Here is a 23171-nt window from a genome sequence, read left to right as displayed (position 1 = left end):
ATGATAATGACAGTCATGCAGTAGGTTATGTAAACATTTATAATGGAATATTAAGTTAAAAGCAGAAGGCCAGGGCATGAAATTGTTTATGCACCTTCCTTACAACTCCGTAGAACATGCCATGGTCAGAATCAGGGCAGCAGTACCCTGGTGGTGCCAACAGTAAGGTACTACAGAGAGAGGTTGGGTGATAAGTGTTTTTCTTTCTTTTTTTTTTTTTTTCCTGAGCTGGGGTTTAGTATCAGCTCACCACTGGATTTCTTAAACTATATTTAACTTTTAATGACTAGAGTTTTTTTATAGATGTTATTTATTTATCTTTAGAGGTGAAGGGAAGGAGAGAGGGAGAGAAATATCAATGTGTGGTTGCCTCTCACGTGTCCCCTGATGGGAACTGGCCTGCAACCCAGACATGTGCCCTGACTGGGAATGGAACTGTGATATTTTGATTCACAGGCCCGCGCTCAGTCCACTGAGCTACATTAGCCAGGCCTTAATGACTAGAATTTTTTCATGAAATCAGAGAATCTGAAATTGGTTTATTCATTGTATCTGAATTGGTTCCCCCACTGACCCCAAATTGTAGCTGAAAATTCTGGGAAATACTGAGGGAATGAAGAATGTGATCTTGACCCTAATAGCCTGATGTTGAATCGAATGACCGTCTATGTGGAACGTTTTTTAAACAAAACACTGTATTTATAATATTCAGTGTATTATTTTGTGGCCTCATAAAACATCAACTGTCATTTACTCTAAAAAATAATTAAGCTTTTTATTACCCTAGCCAGGCAAAAATAATTTGCATTTTTTGCTACAGCTCCTCCTGCTGGATGAGCTTACTCTTACAGTTAAGTGAAGGCAAAGGGAGAGATGTTTAATGCAAGGGATTTCTGTGGAGCAGATGCTCTTTAAAAAGTCTCAGGAAGCACAGTCCAGAAGATTTTAAGGAAATTATTTATGATACCATTTGCAAGTTTATTTTTGCTTTATATCCTTCAACAAACAGGCATTTCATTTGCAAAAGGTGATGACAGAATCTGAACCCCTCCCTTTTTACGTGGTCTCTTTTGTTGCTCTTGTCTCCCACTTCCCAGGGTGCCGTGTTAACTCCCTCGATGGAGCACACCATGTCACTACAGCCTGCATCTATGATCAACCCTCTGGCCCAGCAGATGAGTCATCTGTCCCTAGGTGGCACCGGAACAGTAGGTGGCAAATTCATGTCATCTGTCTCAGCAAACGGAGGAGTGTAAATTAATGCAACCTATGCCTTCCCTATCAGTCACGGGCCGTATGACATCAGTGATTTTGTCTGACCCCCAACACCCTCCCAGGTTGCCTTCTTCATAGTAAATAGTCAGATATTTCTTGATTAATTGATATCCTAAAAGTTGGTCCTCTGGATGTCTCTTCTTTGCCTGAATATAGTATCCATACATGACTAACCACATCCAGCCCTAATGACCACGGTGATTCATTCACACTGGCAGACCTGGTCTCATGAAGGCAAAGATCAAGGTGATACATGGTGGTGAAGGCAGGGGATTTCTTCTTACTTATTTCAGTTACGGAATTGGGGGCATTGAATCATGATCTGTGTGCTGAATTATTTCCCCAGAGTCCAGGGGACTTCCTTGAGTATTGGGGTTGAGCTGACACCATACCAGATAAACCTCCCGGGTTGACATGCGCAGCATCTGGCCGTGACAGCCAAAGGCTTTTAGTCAGACCACATCTGTGGTGGCTTTATAAGAACAAAGGGTAGTGTGTTTGCCCCACTTACTCTCAAAACTAGCAGCAGCTTCTTGAAGGCTAAACCAGGGCCACACACATCCAGCGAGATTGACTAGAAAGCTCTCCTGCCTTTGGAAAAAGAGGCCTGTCAGCAGCAGAAAAGCACAGGTCCATTTTCTATTCTGCAGTGACCTGTTGAAGTTCCAGTAAGTCACTTAGCCCTTGGGTTCCTACTTACTGAAACAATTTTGGATGCTAGGTCAGGGGGCTGCTGGAAAATAATGAGACCATTTGAGGAAACATCTTCTAAAATAGCACATTAATGATGTTGAATTATTAAGGATGAAAAACCTTAATGATCTTCACCCATGTGCTGCTTTGTTAGGAAACCCAAAGAAAGGTGGGAATTCAACTTTGACAAATTCAAAAAGTACAAAACATTCACTTTGCCTTTCATTATGGTGCACTGAGGTATGCTAATTAAATGTTGAGCTCATTTAAATGTCTCCTTTGAGACTACCAAATACTTGTCATCCCCTCTCAAAATTCACCGAGTATTCAGAATTTTGCATGGCTTGTCCTGGCCCCTCTGACCCTATTCTTTTTTGCAGTACATGCCTGCAACATCAGCTATGCAAGGAGCCTACCTGCCGCAGTACACACACGTGCAGACGACGGCAGTTCCTGTGGAGGTCGGTACCGGCCGTCCCGTGGCCATTCTGAAGATGAATAGTTTCAGAAATGAGTAAATTAGGTGGAACTCAAAGGAAAATCAGCCAGGAGTCAAGCATTTGCCTGAAGATCTGAGTTTAGAGGGAGTACACACATATACCTACAGTTACTTTTAACAGTGCAGTCTGATTCTCTGCATACAACGTAGTGTAGTGACACCAAGGCCCACAGCCTCGAGACTCCCAGAAACATTTCCCCAAGCTTGTAACACACATCATAACCCCTTCAAGGCTCTGTCCTCTCTCCCATAAAATGGTGCTAACAGGCAAATTCAGATAAGGCTGGAGACTAATTCAAGTGTCAAGGGTATCGGTAATAACAATAATAAAAAGCCACCATCAGTTATAATTAAGATACTTGGGAAAAACTGATATTTCAAAACTTTAACAGGTGTGAGAAACAAAGCATACCTGTTTTTATAAAGTGTGTTTTATAGAGGCTGCTCAACCCAATAAGTAGAGCAAAATAACTCTTCATTCTTGTTATGGACGATACTAATATGATATTGGTATGAAAGAAGTCTGACATTTGATTTAAGATTTGAATAAAGCTTGGACAAAACAGCGTTTTCCAGCAAAGTACCCTTGAAACTCCAAGGAAATTCATCAACCCAGTGGATTCCCACCCTCTGGGCAGATCCCACGGGTTCCAGTTCCAAAAGAAGCCATAGGACTGTCTGGATGTTGGGGGAGGGGGCAGGGCAATGGTCCTTGTTTTGTTTGCTTCTGATTCATTTAACGTTGTGAGCTTATTGACGATCATAGTTACGAGAACCCAAAATCTTTTATCTGCAATTCTGAAACAAACAAAAAAACACAAAAATAAAAATTATTTTTGTAACTACTTCAGCAAAAATCTTGACCTGCAACTAAACCCAACCTGAACTGATGCAAGACAAAAATATGTACTCCACTCTGGGTATATTCATGTCTTTCATTGTAGCCCTGTTAATGTGATTGACTAGGAGGCACAGCACTGGACCCCACTGAATGTATTCAATGAGAAACTGCATATACACGCTGTATTTCAGATCCTAAAGTCTGAGAACACTGCATTCCAAGTCACATCTGGCCCCAAGGGCTAAGAGATTTGTTTGATAAATTGTAGTTTGGTTTGAAGAGACAACTCCTAAGTGTTGGGGTAGGAACTTCTTTGAGTCTGTCACATGTTTGAACTTCTTAGGGAAGTAAACTTGAAAGCTCTACATGAGCTAAAGAAAATCACTTTTTAAAAACGTTACTTGTAAAGAGTGCTTGTTTTGAAGATGTTGGACTCAGTCAGACCTGGACAGCAGCATTTGGATTTCATTGCTCACGTGTCTCATCTGTTCTGCTTTGTTGTAGGAGGCGAGTGGTCAGCAGCAGGTGGCTGTAGAGACGTCTAATGACCATTCTCCATATACCTTTCAACCCAATAAGTAACTGTGAGGTATGAGAGAAAGGTCGCCATAACTGTAGGGCTCAGGCCAGGAGAAGTCTATGGTTCCTTTACCAAAATTGAACTCGGAGTAACTCAGATTTGTCCCACTGCTGCCATCATGGCCAGAGAAGCCGGTGTTATCAAATGTTAAAGTTGGTGACTTTGTGGATTTGGCAGATGAAGTATTCTGCCTAAAGGGGGCTGCGAATATGGAAATCAAATGCATGTTTATTCTGTCTTCCTCCTTACCTCTTCCCAAAAACCCATAACATATTAGAAAATGCTGGGGAGTGAATTTGTCCCATAGTACACGTAGTTTACATTTATTCTACTTTGAATAATCACAAACTCAAGGAAATACAGCATAAGAGTTTGTATGACCTAGCACTGTGAGATTAGCAGCATCTCAACTATGAATGTAATGTCAAAGGTTGCATCCCAACCCTCACTTGGACCACAGATCTGAAAACTTTGTACTTTATCATGCAGATTGTGGTCAAGTAGTTGTGTGGAACTTGGGTTTCTCATTGCTCTGGCAAAGTATGTTGCAAGTCCCAGATTTCAGAGGTAGACTCGAAGCATAGGAAGTGACCCAGAGTTTGTATTTATTGGTCTACCACAGTGAGGAACACGGCCTTTTCTAAACACCTTTATCTTTAAAACAAGAAAGAGATGACAAAGCTCAGTGGTGTGTGATAGCAACTGTACAAAAGCATTTGTCTTTTATTTTTCTCTTCCAGATATACAGAAGGGTGTTCTTACATGAAGAAGGGTGTGAAGGCTGAACAATCATGGATTTTTCTGATCAATTGTGCTTTAGGAAATTATTGACAGTTTTGCACATGTTCTTGAAGACGTTATTTATAACGAAATCAACTAAAACTATTTTTGCTATAAGTTCTATGAGGTGCATAAAAATCCCTTAAATTCATCTAGTAGCTGTTCCCCTGAACAGGTTTATTTTAGTAAAAAATAAAAACCAAAAAAAAAAAACAAAAAACAAAAAGAACAAAAACAAAAGATTTTTATCAAATGTTACAATGCAAAAAAAAAGGAAAAAAAGAAAAGAAAAAAGGAAAAAAAAGAACACTTCAATTTTCTGGGTATGCACAAAGACCATGAAGACTTATCCAAGTGCATGACCGGATTTTTGTGGTTTTGTTCATTTTGTGTTTGATTTGTGTTTCTTTCAGCTGTATGAACTGGGCTTTCTGACGTTCACCTAGTCCGACTCCCCCCACGGTGTCCTGTGCTTGCAGTGTGCGAGTGTCGCTGTGATTCAGTGTTGCCGTCCGTGTCTCTCTCCGCTTCCCATTTTTCTTCCATCGTAGTGTGAAGTGTCTTATCCTTTTCTATGAATTCCAATTTGCCTTAACTCTTTTGATGCTGTAGCTGTTTCAGTAAAAGTTAGTTCAAACTAATGATGTAGAATGCTTTGACCAAATGAGCTGGTCTATTATGCCTTGTAAAACAGCAGCATAGGGCTTTTAAAAGGTAGTCAATAAAAGTTGCTGACATTTTGGCTTTTTTAAATATGTAGTAGGTGTTTTTAATGATTTTTCACATAACGTGTAAGGTAGTGAAATGCAAGAAGGGAAAAAATGTTTTTGTGTGAAACACATTTTGACTGGGGAACTTTTAATAGGGTAAATCGTTTGTAAGGCTGTATGCCAACAGCTTCCTCTGATAGTTTGACTGATTTAGGATATCTGCTGTATGATGCAATGTAAAGTCCTTTTTGCCTTTTTTCAGGAAAAAACAAAAAAAAACCCTAACTTGATGTTCTAGATTTAGTGTAGGTAGTGTTGGGACTGGGGGTGGGGGCGGGGGAGGGGAGTCCCCGGCTGTTTTGTCCTTTCTTTATACTAATGATAGTGCTTTAGAGTGAGAATTCTGCCTGAGATCTGGCCAACTGAAAAGTGTTGCTATTGCAACGGAATGGCAAAAGCTAAAAGTAAGGATTTATCTTCGAACGTAAGCTGAGATATGGATAGAAGCAAATCGATTGGCTACTAGCTCTCTCTCTCTCTCTCTCTCTTTTTCTCTCTCTATTACGTAAATTTGAGAAATAAAAATTACTTGGCACTTTTAAAGGTAACTTCACCAAAGACCGAAGAGCCAGTAACCAGTAGCTCCAACTCGTCTCAGCATCACATCTTCTGTGCTCTTTATTTTTGCCGGACCAGTTTGCGGTTAGGAGAATGTGCCTTTTTTGTACCTTTGCATTTAGGTTTTATAATTTTAATTGATGTATGGACACACACAAACAAAAAAGCGTGAAGGAAGATTTGGATCCAAGCAGTGCCACACTTTACATCATCACTACAAGTGTTAAGTGTAAAGAACCACCAATTTTGAAACTATGAAATTCCTGATTCATAAATACACAGTTGTTTCTACTTTAGTGCATATAAGGTGATTCACTGTTATTAAAGCTCTTTTAGCGCATATTGCATATGTTTGAAAAGCAACGGTAAATTAAGTTGTCTTCCAAAACTGTGTACTCGTCTGGTCAACTGTGTGTGATCAGTTATCTACCTCAGAGTCTGTTTTCGTTTGTGCAGGGGCAGGTAGCTGGCCCTCCCTGTTTCCACAGACCAAATCCTCCTGGCTCAGGAGCTAGGCCTAAGCAGTTACGTCTTTCAAGTGTTTTTTTTTTTTTTTAGTTCTTAAATTTTATGCTTGTATTTGATTATAGATGTCAGTGACATTTCATAGTTTCAAAAGTCCTTGCTGCTCTGAGAAGTGTAGATTCTATTGAAAATTACGTAGTCATAAGAGAAATGTGTTTTTGTTTTTTGTTTTTGTTTCCTTTTTTAAAGTTGTGGTATTATTGGTTCTATGCTCCCTGGAATATTACTGCTTTGTGAAAGTCCAGACTGAACGCAGCACCCTCCTTGTACCTAGTACATTTATAAACCTGGGTCTCTCACTACTTGACATTTTTGCATTAGTTAAGACAGAAATTTGATAGTTCATTTAGAGGGGAGGGCAAGTTTGCTGCTAGAAGTGTCTGAACTAAGTGCCATACTCGTCTGGGTGAGATTTGGGAAACATGACCTCTGTACATAAAAAAAAAAAATCAGTTAAACATCACATAGTAGACAGCCATTAAATTATAAAAAAATTAATTTATGAAGAAAGACCTTTTGTACAGATTGAAAAAAAAGATTTTCATAGAGATATCTATATGATCAAGAGAGTTAATTTTTTATTTTGTTTTACTAGTGCCACAAACTTGCCAGTGGTAACTTATTTGTCCGGTTCAAGATAACTCTGTAGTTTTCTTTCCTAGGACTTGTTGACTCGTTGTTAAAACGCCAAAAGACATTTTTGAACTGTACATTTGATCAGATTGTTAGCTTTTTCTGTTTTATTTCTTTTGAGACCTTTGAATAAAAAACATCTGAAATTTTATTTTTTGTCAGGTTTTTTTTTCTTGGAGATTAAATTTGTGTCAGAATTTTAACTTGACCTTCTTGAGCTCAGTGGATTGGTTTGAAAGTGAGTCAAAAATTCTTTTCAGTTCAGTAGGTACTTGAAATACATTTTCTTCAAAAGAACTGGAAAAACCTTTCCATGCCCTCTGGTCATTTCAATGTGTCCAGGAACCACAGACATCGACCATTAAGCTCCCCACCTTTCACCTCAGCCGAAGGGCACCTTTGGTCTGTTCGTAAAGAGCCCCCTTCTACCCTGTGAGTGTGAGTACTGTTTGTCATTGCCCAGCAAGGAAGACAGAATGAAAGCTGTGTCCCATCAAGCAGGCACACAGGTAAGAATTTCCAGGTGATCGCAAGATGCTCTTACCCACGCCTTGATGACCGTGGGCCTCTTGAGTGGCCTCACTTGGCTGTTCCCAGTAGGGCAGTGTGGTGCAGCATTCAAGGGCAAGAACTTCTCTTTCCCGTATTAGGTGTCTTGTGGAGGCACTTAGTATAGGAAATGGACTCCTTTTACTAATGGCGGATTAAATGTTTTAGGGCAGTTGTACAGTATTCTTTCTCTGCCGCCCAATGGATCTGTCATGGTGGTGAAAGGGGTGGAGAAGAAAAATACCCACCCTTCCCCTCCATCTCTGGGTCCCTGGCCTGCAATGCGGATGATGTGGACTGAACTAGATATGTAGGGTATAGAGCACTGCCCTGGTGAGAGCCAAGGGCGCCGGGGTGGTCCTCTGATAGCCAATGCTTCAGTGGGAAAGATGTCGGAACAGGAGGGAACTGCAGCCACATGTTCTGTCCTGGCCTCGCTGTCCCAGTGCTCCTTCATATGACCCAACGACCAAAGCACCTTTGGTTTTGTTTACCTGATTTTTGCCCTCATATTTTGGAAGGCCCATCAAGGAACATGTATAAAGGACACATGGACAAAGCCAAAGGGGGTGGGTTTGAGGGTAGGAGGCTGGGGTGGGTGCGGGGGCGGCGGGCATGGTGGGGTGAAAATGGAAACGACTGTAGTTGAACAACAATAAGAAAATACTGAAAAGGCTTTCTGTTACTGGAGTTGGGACATCTTTACATAGAAACTGATACACAGTTTTTCAAGATCACCTTTCTTGGTAAAAGAGATGAGCACATCACAGTGACGACGGTTCAGAAAGCTATTACTCATAGAAGAGGAACTGCAGTGCCTTTGGGATAAACACCGTGCAGAAGGCCATGGCTACTCAGGTCACGGGCAGGACCCAGGGTTTCTTTCCCCTTCGTCAGAGAGGGGCTGCGACCAGCGTCCAAGGTGGGATTGGTTCAGGAGGGAGGGAAGCAGCTCTGGCAGTTGCTCCCTGGAATCATATTCCCTCTACATCAACAGGGATGATTGAGAGCGGTGGGTGAAGGCCGAGGCCTGTTTTCTCCCCACCATCCATGCCCTCTATGGCCCTTGGCACCGGGTAAATCCACTGGAGCCTGAATTCCACAAACGCTGGTTAAAGGTCCACTAGGGGAGAGGTGGTGCCTCCCAGGCAGAGTGGCTGAAAAAATGGACATCTGATTGAGGGTGTTCTCGTTGCACTAGAACAGCTGAAAAGGAAGAGGTCCGTCCTGTCACCGCAGCACTCCCCGACCCAGCAAAAAGCTTCAGAAGAGGAGGAAGGTGAGGCAGGAGGAAAACTCAGAGCTCAGGGTTTAAGAAGAGCTGAGCAGCTTCTGCCCCTTCAATAGCAATGTGATGACTAACCACCCCTCGGTCATCAGGGAACATGCTGGCGACCCCACCCTCGGCCCGAGCCAGATGGCAGTGGGAGTGGGACCCGTGAGGTGAGCACACAGGGCTCCAGCCAGGAGTTCCTGGCACAGCTGAGAGGCAGTACTATGTGCCCATCCTTCCCCAGTGGGATAAACTCTGCCAGGCAGTGGAATTTCAACCCTGTGAAATAGCTCCAAAGTGTCCCTTGGGTCTTTATAGAGCCAGAGAATGTTTTAGCTTGAGCCACTAGAGGGAGAATTTTGTTTTCTTCACCTAAAGCTGTGAGCTCTAAGGCGGAGCCTGGGCAGTCGTGAGTTATGGCATAGGCTCGAGGGGTGCTGGTAGATATGCAGTCTCCAAGCACACGTTCCACTGGGGTTACAGAGTTCTTGAGTTGGGTGCTGGTTTTAAGAACCGCTGCACAGATAATCGCCATTGCCCATTGGGCAGCTTTCTCACCACGAGCACTGTTGCTCATGCTGGGGCGTAACTTCAAGGTGATTTTTAAGGTCCCAGGAGGCAAAAAGCCTCGCCAGACCTTACGGCTCAAAAGCACAGGAGCGGGCCAACAGGCCTCTCAGTTGCTCAGAATTGAAAACTGGTGGCTTTGCACTAAACAAACTTTAATGCTATTACTCTTTTTTTAATGTGACTGAGAGACTGAGATTTGATCCAGTTACTCCATTGTTCATTTACACAAGACGTGTGTCATAAACTGTACTCTGCAGGTATCTCCTACCCTCCAGTATCCCTGTAGCCACTTTCTCTGCTTGATTACCTCCAGCGACAGGGAACTTCCCACCTCACCTGGAATCCTGTATGTATCTTTCTGGAACAGCTCTCAAAGTTCCTTGAAGAAGGAGTCAAAATTGTGTCTGTGATTTCTACTTAGCAGCCTTACTCCTGCCAACTGAGATGCTGTGCAATACGTCGATCATTCCCATTCTTAAAAGACTAAACTACAGTGACAGGAAACGTAGCAGAGATGGCCAGGAGGTAAAGGGGTAGAAGGAGAAGCTCTAAAGGGAGTTTGGGGAGGTCATGAAACTATATCCTAATTGTGGTTACAGAAACTGTGTGCTAAAATTCATGGAACTCTACACCAAAAAGTTTTACCGTATGACCATTTATAAAATAAATGTTTTTAATAAGTCAGTCATTCTTCAAATATGGAAAAGTGCAGGCTCCACAGATCTCTGGGTTGAGCAGTCCTTGTGGCTCTAACTGTTCCTCATTAGCTCTGGTTCCCTGCTCCACACCACCAGCTCACCCTCCAGAGGCACCACAGGTGACTCGGGGTAAAACCCACAACTCTAGGCATAGCCCAGGCCTTCACCTGTCCCCCCATCTCAGCCCATTTGTCTATTACAGGTGAAATAGTTTCCGTTTTGATTTCTCGGACACCACAGTTCTTAAAACCTTCACCAGGTTTGTAATCACTTAAAATCCCTACGTTTTGTTTTTGTTACTGTTATTATAATAAAGACAATGAAATATTTGGTCATTTTAAATGACATCTTAATGGCATGAAAAATAGGATACAGAGTGAGTGAAAAGTGTGGGGTGCAGAATAGCAGGTACAGTACACATAACTATGAAGCAATATTTATGAAAGATGAGAAGAAGGTGCTTCAGAATGCTTAGCTGTGTGTAGAAGGATTATGGAAAGTTCGTATTTTCCAAATTTGTCCAGTTCACTACAAGGAAAATATAATCAGGAAAAGAAGTTTTAATGAAAAATGTGGTCAGATCATCTTGAAATCATGCAAGGTGGTGTGTTACATTCCCATTCACATTTTATTAGTTTTTTGCCTTTAAAAGATAATACACCAGACATCGGAAGACACAGAGGAGACATGATGCAGTTCCAGTCCTCAAGGAACGTTCTTCTGGGGAGATGCAAGTATGGGAGTGACAGTATGTAAGGCAAAGTGACAAAAGTATGACCTAAATGAGGCTTGGGGGTTCCGTGAGGGGCCAGGACAACATTCACACTCCTGAGAAGCTTCTCCTGCCCGCATTGCCAACCAGCTGCTTTTCACTGATCAGCGATCACTCCAAGCAGCCGTTTTCCTCACCGCTTGCTCTGCCTTCTCAGAGACTAAACCGTCAGGTAGGCAGGCAGAGTCCTTGGTAGATCTGGTCTTGCCGGAGTGAGAGTTGGAGGAGAAAATGCCCGAAGACTTGACGTTCCTTTGTCACTACTGCTTTGAAAATAATGGAATGTGTATCATTTTGTTTTATTGTAGTGGAGCGGGGTGTAGGATCTTTCCAAATAGTGTATTTTGACTTCTTTTACCCTAGGTCAAAAGTTTTTCACATGCCAGATGGTGGATTTGCAAACACCTGCATAGTTTTCTGATACCCTCCACTATACCTTAAACATTCACATTTATTAGTTTACAAAAGTCTCAGCAGGAGCCCTATCATAGCCACCTTGTCACATGTACCTGGACGATGAATATTGCTCCTCGCCCACTTGTCTCTTATTTTCTCTTAAATACTGAGGGGACTTTCTTACATTCTTATGCATGATTTTCTTCCTAACATGTAATTTTATAGAGAAGATTTTGTTTCTTCCAACTTTCACCTTTCATTTTTGTTTTACAAAGTTTTGAAGCAACTTAACAGGAATTACAATAAAACAAATTTAAAAATCAGGGTTTTGGAGGTTAACAGTGAGGAGAGGTAAGGAATGTAGGTCTACAAGCCAAACGACCTCCACCGTCCCTACACTTGAACCTCAATAATTCTGAGTTTCTTGGCATTCAAAGTGAAAGGGGAGAGAGGTACACACATTTATAGCTCTTAATATCAAAGGAAGCAAAGCCCACCAGATCCTTTGGAGAAAGCTAGTATTTACTAGGTTTTACAGGGACCTACAGGAGGCAATGGGCACTGTCCATATTTCACTGCCAATAAAATGACACTTTCCCACGGGTGTTTTAGATTGGGACCTTCAGTGAAGGCAAGGACAGCACCCCAAAGCACCCTGAGAGTGACTCTGGAAGGCTATAGACTTACGATGGACATTTTCAGTTAAGTCTCTTTCTATGCATTGTGCTTCGTCCCTGTCCCGGAGTCCATTGCTCTGATTTTGAAGAACAGAATCTGCCTTGCAACGTCACCAACGTTCCAGATCCTTTTACCTCCACATTCAGCCCCTCTAGTCAGTGAAGAGGTGCAAGGCACAAGTCATCCTGCTGCCTACTGAGCACGTCGGATGATTCACATCCGACACATCCAGTGTTTTCCATTTCAGCGGAAGCGGCAGCGTGGGGTTGAGTCGATGGACTGACTGGCTGACTGGGGCAGGCACTTGCTCCTCTTCAGCAAGGCCTGTGAGTTAAGAATTGGGATCATGGCCTTTTCCTAACACTGAAGCTTTCCAAGGACTCTCAAAACTAATAACTTTTCCATCAAAGGATTCTTAAGAGCTGAAGACAAAGCATAGAGAACTCCAGGGATAGTTCTGAGTGGCTCACCATAAACATAAACTTCACTATAATCTTCTCCTCAGTGAATGGGAATTTTGTGTTTACCTTACATCTTTCTTTCCCCCCCCAAGGTGGTTTTGCCATTTTATTTCTTACAGTTCTTTTTTAATTGAAACAAACGTTGAAAGTAGAATAGAAATTTCATCCTGATGTATTCGAGAGCAAATGATCGACCCACTGCTCCAGCATCCCCTTCAAACAAGGACTCTCTCCTATCAGACAGGGAGAGGAATGCGGGTGCACGACTCCCATCTGATCCACAGACAAGAGTCCAGTTTCATCAATTATTCTAGAAATGTCCTTGGTAGTAAGAAGAGCTAGTTCAAAACCATTCATTGCCATTCAGTTGTCATGTCTCTTTAGTTGCTTCCTTCATTCTAAAATGACTCTTCAGTCTTTATTATGACTTGGACACAGTTGGAGATTCCAGGCCAGATATTTTGCAGAGTGTGCTCTGATTGGTTTGCTGGAAGTTTCCATTGGCCCTGCACCTTTGGCAGGACTATCACCAAAGGAAAGCTTGTTCTCGCTGCATTCCATCAGGAGGTGAATGGTTGCTGTCTGTTCCTCTACCGATGATGCCGTGCCCTTTGGTCACTTAATTTAGGTGGTGCCTGTCCGGCCATTTCCACTCTGAAGTCACTCTTTCCCCCTTTGCAGTGAAGTGTTTTGTAGGGAGGTAATCTGCAACCACATAAACGCCCTGAACATCCCCCAACTTTGAATTTGTTCATTTAGTTATTTGTATGAGTATGGACTCAGGATTTTCTGTTTTATTTAATGGGTTCTAATCTGTTACAATGATCATGCCTTTGATGCTCAAATGGTCCCCAGTTTGGGAGTGTGAGCTCCTACGAGCCAGCTTCTGTGTGTTTTAGGCATGTTCCCCTTATTCTTTAGCCCCTCCTTGCTTTCTAGCACCTGCAGATGTTTCAAGCTCATCCTTATTTTCCCTGTCTCAGTTCTGGATTCAGCCATTTCTCCAAAGAGTCCTGGTTCCTTTTAGCGAAGAACAGTATCTAGAAGGTAAGGTTTGGGCACTTTTGTACTGACGTGTCACTGTTCCCAAGCCCTGTCAGTGAACAGGGTTAGGGAATGTGTGTGTGGTGTGAGGGGGTGCAAGTGTGCACACCCATTTACATCGAAATATTTCCTACATTATCTATAGATACTGAAAAACACACGTTTGTATATCCATACCTCCGATTCCAATCCAACACCACAGGGTTCATTTTCCCTTTACACATTTGTAATTCTCTTTTCTGACTGCAAGAAACCTGGCTCTTAATATCCTTGATAGATTTAGTCACTTGTCAGTCCCCCTGTATGTAACCAACCTCCCTTCCACCTCTAGCATCACCATCCTGGTCATACGGGTACCTTAACCCCGGCTCACCCTGCTCAGGCTGTCCTATGAGTCTGGGGTGGTGAGGAAGTTGCTTCTCCTCCCACTCTGCCCAGAAGGGGGCAGGAAGCACGTGTCAGAACGGGAGCAATTCTGCCAGCTCAGGCTAAGTGCTCTCCAAAGGAAGGGGCCTCTGATGCCATGGATTTTGCCACAAGAAGTGTGCTTACCTCCCACTTTCAGATGGAACATGGTGAAAGATTTGAAATGGAGGTGAAGAGCAGGAATGATGAGGAAGTAGGAAATCCAGGAAGGAGAGAGAAGGACGTGAGCAAGTGGAAGAAGGGGAGAGAGAAAGGAAGTAGAAAAGAGACACTCAGAAATGAAGACAGGTAGGAAAATGGGTACGAGAAAGTTTGAGTGGAGGAGAAAAGATAAAATGAACTGTTGACTGACATCACCCTCCCAAAGCTGCCCGCCAGCGCCAGGTGAACATGCTGCTCTTCAAGCTCCCGGCCACCGACCTCAGTGCGAGTTCAATGAAGGGAGCAAAGCTGTTTCCAAGGGGGCAGCAGTGATTTGCCATCCCTGAGGCAACAAATGCAACATCCTGAACAAACTGCAATGCACCAGCCTCCTGACAGTCCCAAGTATTTCTCCAGGGCCTCCCAAGCAGGTCCATTCCAACCTTGCAGAGGACAAGGATGCTTTCTTACCAGTTAAACCAGATCGTTACCCATGAGTTAATTCCAAAGGGTCTGAAGTAAATGCCTTGGAGTTTTTGAGAAAGAAAAGAACTACGGCCTCTTGCGATCCTGGGGAAACAGTGAATTCAGCAGTCCGGACCCCCTCAGCTGTCTTTTCCTCCAGTTGGCCCTCTGCAGCATCAGTCGGTGCTGCCAAACACACTTGTCTCCACTCCCCTACCTCCCACCCGCTGCCTCCCTCTCCTGCAGTCTGGTGTCCTGTGGGCTCTCCACTGCATGGCTCCCACCCAAGGGCACTGGGACCTCCTCTTCCCTCGTCAAAGAACTCTTGGTCCTTATCTGAATGGACTCTCCACTGCATTTACTGCTGTTCGCTTCTTGAAGTTTCATTCCCCTGCTTAAAATCCTTTCACAAACCCACCAAGACTAACTGCCAACCTCCCTCGTGGCCTTGTCTCCAGCCTTTGGTGCCCCGCTTCGGCCACACCCCATTTGGAACTTTAAAATCTCAGAAGAAATCTGTACTCTACACCTTTGCTCCTTCTTGTCTTGCTCCTAGAATGTCCTCCTTCCCTGAATACCTTTTTTTAAAATTTTTATTTATTTACTTATAGAGAAAAGGGAAGGGAAGGAGAAAGAGAGAAAGAACCATCAATGCGTGAGAGAAACATCAGTTGGTTGCCTCTAGCACGCCCCCAACTGGGGACCTGGCCCACAACCCAGGGGTGTGCCCTGACTGGGAATGGAACCTGCAACCTTCCGTTTTGGAGGACGACGCCCAGCCCACTGAGTCACACCAGCCAGGGCAACTCCTATTGATTCTTGAAGATTCAGTTTGGTCCCTTTTCTTCCTGAGAATTATAAGGTGATAAAAAACTACTTTCTTTTTAACTTTTTAAAAAGTTAAAAAGCTTATTTGACAATAAGCTTTAAAAAGTGCACAAAACGCAGATGTACAGCTCCATAAGTATTGTTGCAAAATAGGCACCTTTTACCTCTACCCAAGCCCGGAAAGAGAACACAGCTCCCTCTCAAGACTCCCACAGTGACTCTTCTCAATCACAACGCCCTTCTCAGGCTCAGCAGCTAACAGTCACACATTTTATAGTGTTCCCTTCCTGCTTGTCTCTATGATTTTACCACCTAAATATGCATCCCTAACACCTAGAGTTTACTTGTGTCTGTATTTAAACTTTATATAAATGAAATCATAAAATATTTTGTCCTATCTGGCTTCTTTCGCTCAATATTTTATCTTTAATTGTGTGTTTTTGCATAGCCGTAACATTTATTTTTATTATTGTATAGTGTTTCATTGCATAAATATGCCAAAGTGTATCCATTTTATTTTTGGTAGAGATGGGAGCTCTTCCCAAGTTTTGGCTCTTATGAACATGCTATGATGAAAATGCCCGTATGTGTCACTGGGTGCCTAAGTGCGTGCATTGTTGCAGGGCGTATGCTCAGTCATAGACTTACTGGAATTTGGGATGCATGCTGCTTTCCAGTTTTACAAAAGTATGCCAGAATGTTTTCAGAGTGGAAATCACAGACCCTACGATTAGATAAAATAACTGTCTTTCTTGCAAAGAATACCTCTATTTGAGATTTATAAAAAACAAACCAACCAACAAAAACCACACACAACAACAAAGCAGTCATTAGAGCCAGGGGGTGAAAAGGTAACTGTTGACAAGTGAGAATAAGCCACAGCTGAGGGGCCCAGCCTTCATGGGAAGGGGAGGCACTGGGCCAGAGGTACCATACAAATAGCTTCCCATGTAGAGTTGTATGGCTTCCCACTGTGAACACTGAAAAAGAGCTCCCCTCTTTTCTCCTGAAAAGGAGGAACTGTCTAATCAAGGATGCAGTTCATTGTCAGGGTGCTCTTGTGTCTTGAGTGTTGGTTTGATGGCTTTCACGGACACTGACAGCAGCTGTGGAACTGACCAGGCTGCTCCTGGGCCAGCCCTCGTTACCATCCACCCCAGTCCCCACTGGCTTCCATCCCTGACACTCAGCACTTCTCCACTCCTGGCCTGGCTGTGGCTATCCTGGGTCTCGCACAGTCTTGACTTTCCAGCCCAAAGTCTTGACTTTCCAGCCCAAAGAATAGCCTGCAGTAGCCTTATGTTGTCGCCACCTGCACAGGGTGTGGAACATTCTCATTCTGAGTCTTGCACTCCTCGTTCACTGACAGAACCTAACCTGAGAGTGTGGGGCAGGTGAGAGCACTACAGCTGGGCATTAATCTGAAGCTGAGGCTGAGGGGTTACCTATATGTCCTCCTCTTCACCATACAGAGAAGTTGGGACCATTTCTTAGTCTTCATTAGGTTCTTCCCTTTCTCAAGTCCCACTCCAGGGCCTAGAAGAGTCCCTTACATACACAAGTACCTAAGTGCCACTTACCCAAAAATCAACTTTATAGCAACTGGGGACAAAAAAGGTACCTGTTCTGAGAACTTTATACTGCCATCTGCCAAGAATGTCAAAATGACCATACAAATCTGCAGTAACCATGTGAATGGCGCCCTCTGCAGTTGTGCAAAGCATGGCTTTCCCACCACGTGGTGTTATCTGTTTGACGAATAAATAAAATCTGCCCTGGCTGGTGTGGCTCAGTGGATTGAGCATGGCCTGTGAACCAAAGGGTCACTGGCTAGATTCCCAGTCACAGCACATGCTTGGGTTGCAGGCCAGGTGTCTAGTGGGAGGCACACAAGAGACAACCACACCTGTGCATTGATGTTTCTCTCCCTCTCTTTCTCCTTCCCTTCCCCTCTTTCTAAAAATAAATACATAAAATCTTTAAAAAATAAAAAGAATCTGATGCTTATCCTCAAATCTCATGTTTGCCAATAAATGGCTTTACCAGAAGTACTAACAGGGAACGAATATCTAAACGAACATTAACTGTGTCCTTTAGGTGAAAGAGCTACCAAATAGTTAAAGTTCAAGTCAGCCAGATTCTGTCAGCAAATGTATCTTGATTGATTTAATAAAAGAGCCAGATTGATTTTTTAAAAAAATACATTTGAAATTAGCCATAGCTTAATGATGCTCTCCTTGTGGAACTCGAGAGCTGCCAGTTTACAGAGTGCAGCAGCCACAACATCACAGTGTGTCCTTGTAGCTGTTTGCGATGAGGAGCCGAAGAGGGGCCGGACGTGGTGCTGATGCTGAATCTGAGCCTGTGATAAAGGTCATGTGGCTGAGCAGGGCACCAAAAGCCAGGCGCCAGAAGGACTGCCAGGTCCAGGGGAAAGCTCATTTTTCTAATCTGTCTGTCCACGGGGGACGTCTCTTTCTAATTCTCACAAGGACTGGTCCTGTGCAAGATATTCAAATGGTTTCCACAAAGCTGAGCCTAGTAATGGCAATTCTGTGAAACGAGCATCTCATGTGCGAGCCACAAAGCCAAACACCCTGACTTATCTAATCATTACTTCTTCCCTCCTTTCTGTGTTAAATTATTTATAACCCCATAGGTCAATGAAACCTCTGTATTCTAAGCTCAGCACAGTGACTCTGGCAGCTGATGCTTTCTCCAGATTGCTCTTTTTTAACTCTCTGCGCCCCAGGAGACTGAACTTTGGGGGCGGTATCAGATAGGTTTCCTTGGCTCTGGTTTTCACCTGGGTGTGGCCACACAGAGGCACCTGCTGACCACTGGCAGGCTGGAGGAAATAGGGACTGGGGCTCATGGCCCACCCTTCCTCCCCGTGGGCCACATATTGGCAGTGTCTCCGTCATGTGTTGAATATTACATCCCCATAACATTCGTATGTTGAAGTCCTGATCCCCAGTACATCCGCACATGACTTCATTTGGAAATAGGGCCTTTACACCGTTAATTAAGTTAAAACAGGTCATTAGGCTGAATCCTAATCCATTATTACTGGTGTCCTTATGAGAAAAGGAAATTTGGACAAAGATGTGATGCATAAAAAGACCATGTGAAGACACAGGGGCAAGACAGCCATTTATAAGCCAAGGAGAGAGACTTCAAAGGAAACCAATTTTGTCAGCTTCTGGATCTTGAAGGAAGATCCTCTAAAATTACAAGGAAATAAATTTCTGTTGTTCAAGCCGCCTAGTCATGGAACTTCAGGCATTCTGAACATACTAACACAGTCCCTCTACCAAAAGTCACAGGCATAGACCACGCTCCCTGTCCTGGAGCCAAACTCTCGCCCTGGGCTTGGGTCATGCTCCCCGCCCCCTGCCCTTGACCCCAGCCTTCAGGAATGGAAGGAAGGGTTCCCTGCTATTGCTGCCATATCACAGCTGGTTTCCCTTTGCTAAGCCCTTCTGTTAAACTCTCTTCAAGTACCCCATTGGGGCACCATGGGTTACTTGCAGTAATACCGATCCACTTCTTTCTCTTGCAATTTGCCTGAGTTGGTCCCGGAACACAACCCCCCCTAGAAAAAACAGACCAGAATGGCTCACCGGGTGAGGTAAATCCTTCTACCATCTCACTGTGTAAACATTTCTTCTGAAATTCCCCATGGAGAGAAGCTACTGGAATATCCAGCCTAGCAGTAACTGATCTAGCCAAGGCCACGCTGACGCAGTGCTAATGAGTGAGACAGTAACTGATGGCCAAGGAGAGAACACTTTGAAAACGGAAATTTAGAATTGTTTCCACCATTGTATAAATTTGTTCTGAAAACAATGTTGTGGAATTTTTCTAAATTATTTAAAAGTCTTTCAAATGTGTCATTTCAGAGAACTTTGAACATCTATCATCTATTACATATCTATCAATCTAGCTGTGTATCTATATACTTATCTGTAAAAACAGTGCATTATTTAGACTTTTTTGCCTTTGACTTTCCCTGGGTTTGGCCAATGGGAAGCACTTTTTGCTTAGATTACAAAGAACAATTGATGCTAAAGAAGAGGGAAATTTATTAGTAAACTTTCAACAGAATCTTTTCATTCCTGATGGATGTGACCAAAAACGTGAGTCCCAATAGGGTAATGACAGACAATAGTGCCCTTCCTGTATTATCTTTGTGCCATGAGAGCCACTAACACCAAGTATCAAAATAAACTGTGCTTGTTACCGAACAAGAGGAGGAGGGAGGTCCGAGGGAGGGGCAATACAATATTTGGCCCACCTAGGGATGCCCAAAACTGCTGTACAACAGGGGCCCCTCCCAAAAACAACATACTAAAATCTACTGGGCCCTTCTGTCCGCCGCCAATTGGAAAGACATCTCTTAATGCCAGAGATTTGTGAAAGGGAAACGAAATGTTTATTTAATGCTATTTAGGCCTAATGCCTCCACTAAAATATCAAAGTCCTTTAGGTTGTACACCTACACCCACACAGCGCTCCCTTCTCCCACTGTCCCAACTCCGGGTACCGTAAATCAGGAAAAGAGCACACGTCTGTGTTGCAGGCCGCTGGCACCGTCAGCTGTGTCACCGTGCAGGATCTCCAGTTAATCCAAAGTACTGTGGTACCCTCTCATGGTCCACTGGCAAGAGTCCTTTGTACCCAGTTCCAGTCAAAGTCTCTCTTGCTTTTCAGGCCCCGTGGCCAAAGGGAGCACCCCAAAGCCGCGTGGGCCTCTTCTACCAAAGCTGCAGGAGTCCGCACTCCACCAAAAGCATGTGGCGTTCTTCTTCACCTGGCTGCAGGGATCTCCATTCTGGCAAAGCTGCGTGGTTTTTCCCTTTCACCTGGGAAAGAGGGGGTCCGCACCCTGCCAAAACCACGTGGCTCCCTCTTTCACCTCACCTAGAGGGGGTCCTCACTCTGCTGAAACTGCGTGGCTCTCTCTCTCTGGCCAAGCGGGGACCCTTCATGTCTCGGAGCCAGTCTTTTCCAAGCTCTCACCCAGGCCATCTCACTCAGGAGCGCAGCCCCTAGTTTCCATCTTGAGTCCCTCCTCACTCAGGAGTGCAGCCCCTAGTTACATTCTGAGTCCAAGCCCTTCTCCCTCAGGAGAACAGCTCATAGATCCCATCTTGAGTCCCAGCTACTCCCTTCTCACTCAGGAGTGCAGCTCCTAGTTCCCATCTTCAGTCCCAGCTACTCCCCTCTCCTTCCTCCTTGGCTCCAAACTTGGCCACAGCTATTTAACATATCTATGAAACCAGTTAAAGGTTATAGATATGTTAAATAACCATTCCTCCAGAGGTTAGCTGCAAAACTATTGCTATGCAAAATAGCTCTCAATGGCCTGGCTCCATTCATCCCTTCCCCCTGGGGGGGGGGGGTGAGGACATCTTATATGTCTCTCCAATATTTCTATACACTTTGACTTCTGGACACCTTTCCAAATCTGTTTTTTTTGGAGCCCCCCCCTAGCTGCACCCTGTATCATGCTTAGAATCAGACTTTTGAATCGTATCTCAGAGTGGTGAAGCAAGCTTTTCAAGTGAAGCATATTTAGTTTGATCACATATAAATATAAAATGAGCATATAAAATTGTTAGGATAGTAAAAGCAAAACAGGGTTTTGTACCACTGAGAAAATAAACAACTTGATACTGTTTCATCTTTTAAAATTTTCTTTTTGTATGTTTTTAACTAACATACATATTAGTTTAACATTACATGCATGTCTTTAAATAAATATCATCTATTGAAAGTATCTGCTTAAAATCTTTTCATCTGGTGAACCACCCAAAACCCCAGAAGACCACAGAATATTAAAGTACAAGGACTGTAAAAAAAACATAATCCACTGTATCCAGAACCTTAGAATTTCTATCTTATTCAAACTGGCTTTAGAGGACACAAAGGAAGAAGTGGAGAAACACTCGCCTGGGTGACAGTCAGTGCCTCACAGCCTCCCCCATGAGCCAGGAGAACAGTATGCTTGTTCGGTTGAACCGCTACATCTCAGACAGTTTTGGAAATATTTGGAATGTAATGGGAGGCTCAAAGGACCACCCAGTAGTAAAAACCCAAATGAAAATCTTCCAAAAACAACAGGGAGCAAAATGAGGGTCAGCTCCTCCCTGGCTGCACCTCCTGGCTGTGCCTGGGTGGGAGGGGTCAGCCATCTTGTCCGAGTCTGTCTGCTTGCATCTTGCAAGCCTCCCTGAGGGTCACAGAGGGCATGAGCCTTGGAAACCACACTGTGTGATGTTGGGAGGTGACAGAAAACACTCCGGTTATGTCAATAGCCATTTAGACTAGACTAGGGGAGAATGCCCTGGAGCTCTGCTCAGCAGGCCTTCTCTCTAATGCCACCAGCAAAACAAGAAGCCTGCCGCGGGCAGAGCTCTAGATGATGTGTATATTTATTGCTTAGCCTTCCTCGCAAAAGGCTATAAAAATACATTGGTGGAGTGGAGACAGCAGGATGGATTTTGAAATCAAAGCCCCTTCTTCCGATCCGTTTTCTATTATCATTGTTGTTGTTTTTCAGGATTTCTCACTGATTAAAATTTAAATCTGGTCACAAAACAGGGGACCTGGAGAGACTTCACTCTTCCGCATCTCCACAGGTGCATCCTGCTGCTTCCAGCTTTTCTCCTTTGTCAAAAAAACAAAAGTCAATCAAGTAATTCTAAGATCTAATCGGCTTTATTAGGCGATTCATGAATCGAGCAGCATTCTATCAAGCAACTAGAAAGGTGGTCTAAGAAGAGGGTTGTACAAAAAAGCAGGTTTTTAGAGGAAGAGGGGTGTGGTAGGTATCAATGTCAGAAGTGTCCAAACCTGGAATAATTTTTATGAGTTTATTTGAGTCAAACTGATGACAATTGCCAAGAAACAAACTCTCAACGGATTGAGAAAATGCTCCAGAGAATGGTAGTTCTGCATCTTATTTTATTCATTACAATCAAAAGAGAAGATGTAAGTGGGTTACATGAAATCCATTAATGATAGATTAGGGAGGAGGGGGAAAGCAAAGCAGGAGACTGGATGAAAAGTACAATAGTAGACACGGACTTCTTTTACGCAGGTGGGTGTAGGAAAAAATAACAGTGAGACAGTTTGTGGTCTCCCTCTGGTGCGGTGCTGGTGCTTTGAGGAGTCCAGGAAAAGGGAGCACTTTGACATTCCGAAGGTATGTTATCATAGATGCAAAAAGATAATAAATAGGCTTAATTAAGGTAAAGACTGACTTTGGTTAGGGAAGATTCAAGCCTAGGATATGAATACCCTCCATGAACCATTTTTGGTTAATAAGCTTTCATTTCAGACCATCCTTTGTGCTTATTTTAGGTCTTTAAGTTTGTAAGGCTACCACACAGGCCCCTTCTGCGCTTGTCAGGTTAGTATTTGGCCCCTTTTTTATTCACAGAGGGGAGTGATTAACAAAAGAAAAAAGAATTACTTTTAGACCAAGACACCTTTTATAGGTGGTGGGGGAGGGGGAGGCAGGTTATCATGCACATCGCCTCTTCCTCCCACTGGTGGTGGGAGGGGGACAGATGAGAGGGCCCACGTGACACATGATCTCATCGATTTTAACTTGAAAATTCCTGACGGTTGATTAAAATTACATTTCTGGTGATGAAGATCAAAACCGTGATTAGGCCAGGTATTATGTCTAGATTCGATATGGGCTTT

General features: G+C 43.6%; 1 protein-coding gene across 10 annotated transcripts in view; it reads left to right on the top strand.

Moving 5' to 3' along the window:
• The window catches only part of RBMS1 (RNA binding motif single stranded interacting protein 1), a 207865-nt gene extending 200560 nt beyond the window's left edge, over positions 1 to 7305 (top strand). For 9 of the 10 annotated variants that reach the window (XM_053655158.1, XM_053655157.1, XM_053655159.1 and 6 more), the window contains 4 exons: positions 1098 to 1208; positions 2349 to 2429; positions 3813 to 3897; positions 4629 to 7305. In XM_053655158.1, the coding sequence (XP_053511133.1) occupies positions 1098 to 1208; positions 2349 to 2429; positions 3813 to 3890 (270 nt within the window). In that variant the 3' untranslated portion in view covers positions 3891 to 3897; positions 4629 to 7305. The remainder of the gene's footprint in view (positions 1 to 1097; positions 1209 to 2348; positions 2430 to 3812; positions 3898 to 4628) is intronic. The other variant, XM_053655160.1, reaches the window with a different exon arrangement.
• The last annotated feature ends 15866 nt before the right edge of the window (positions 7306 to 23171 follow it).

The sequence above is a fragment of the Artibeus jamaicensis genome, unplaced genomic scaffold, assembly GCF_021234435.1.
Source record: "Artibeus jamaicensis isolate MK-2021 breed Jamaican fruit bat unplaced genomic scaffold, CSHL_Jam_final contig_936, whole genome shotgun sequence".
Classification (NCBI taxonomy): Eukaryota; Metazoa; Chordata; class Mammalia; order Chiroptera; family Phyllostomidae; genus Artibeus; species Artibeus jamaicensis.
The sequence above is the reverse complement of the archived record's forward strand: the minus strand, read 5'-3'. Positions and strand labels throughout refer to the sequence as shown.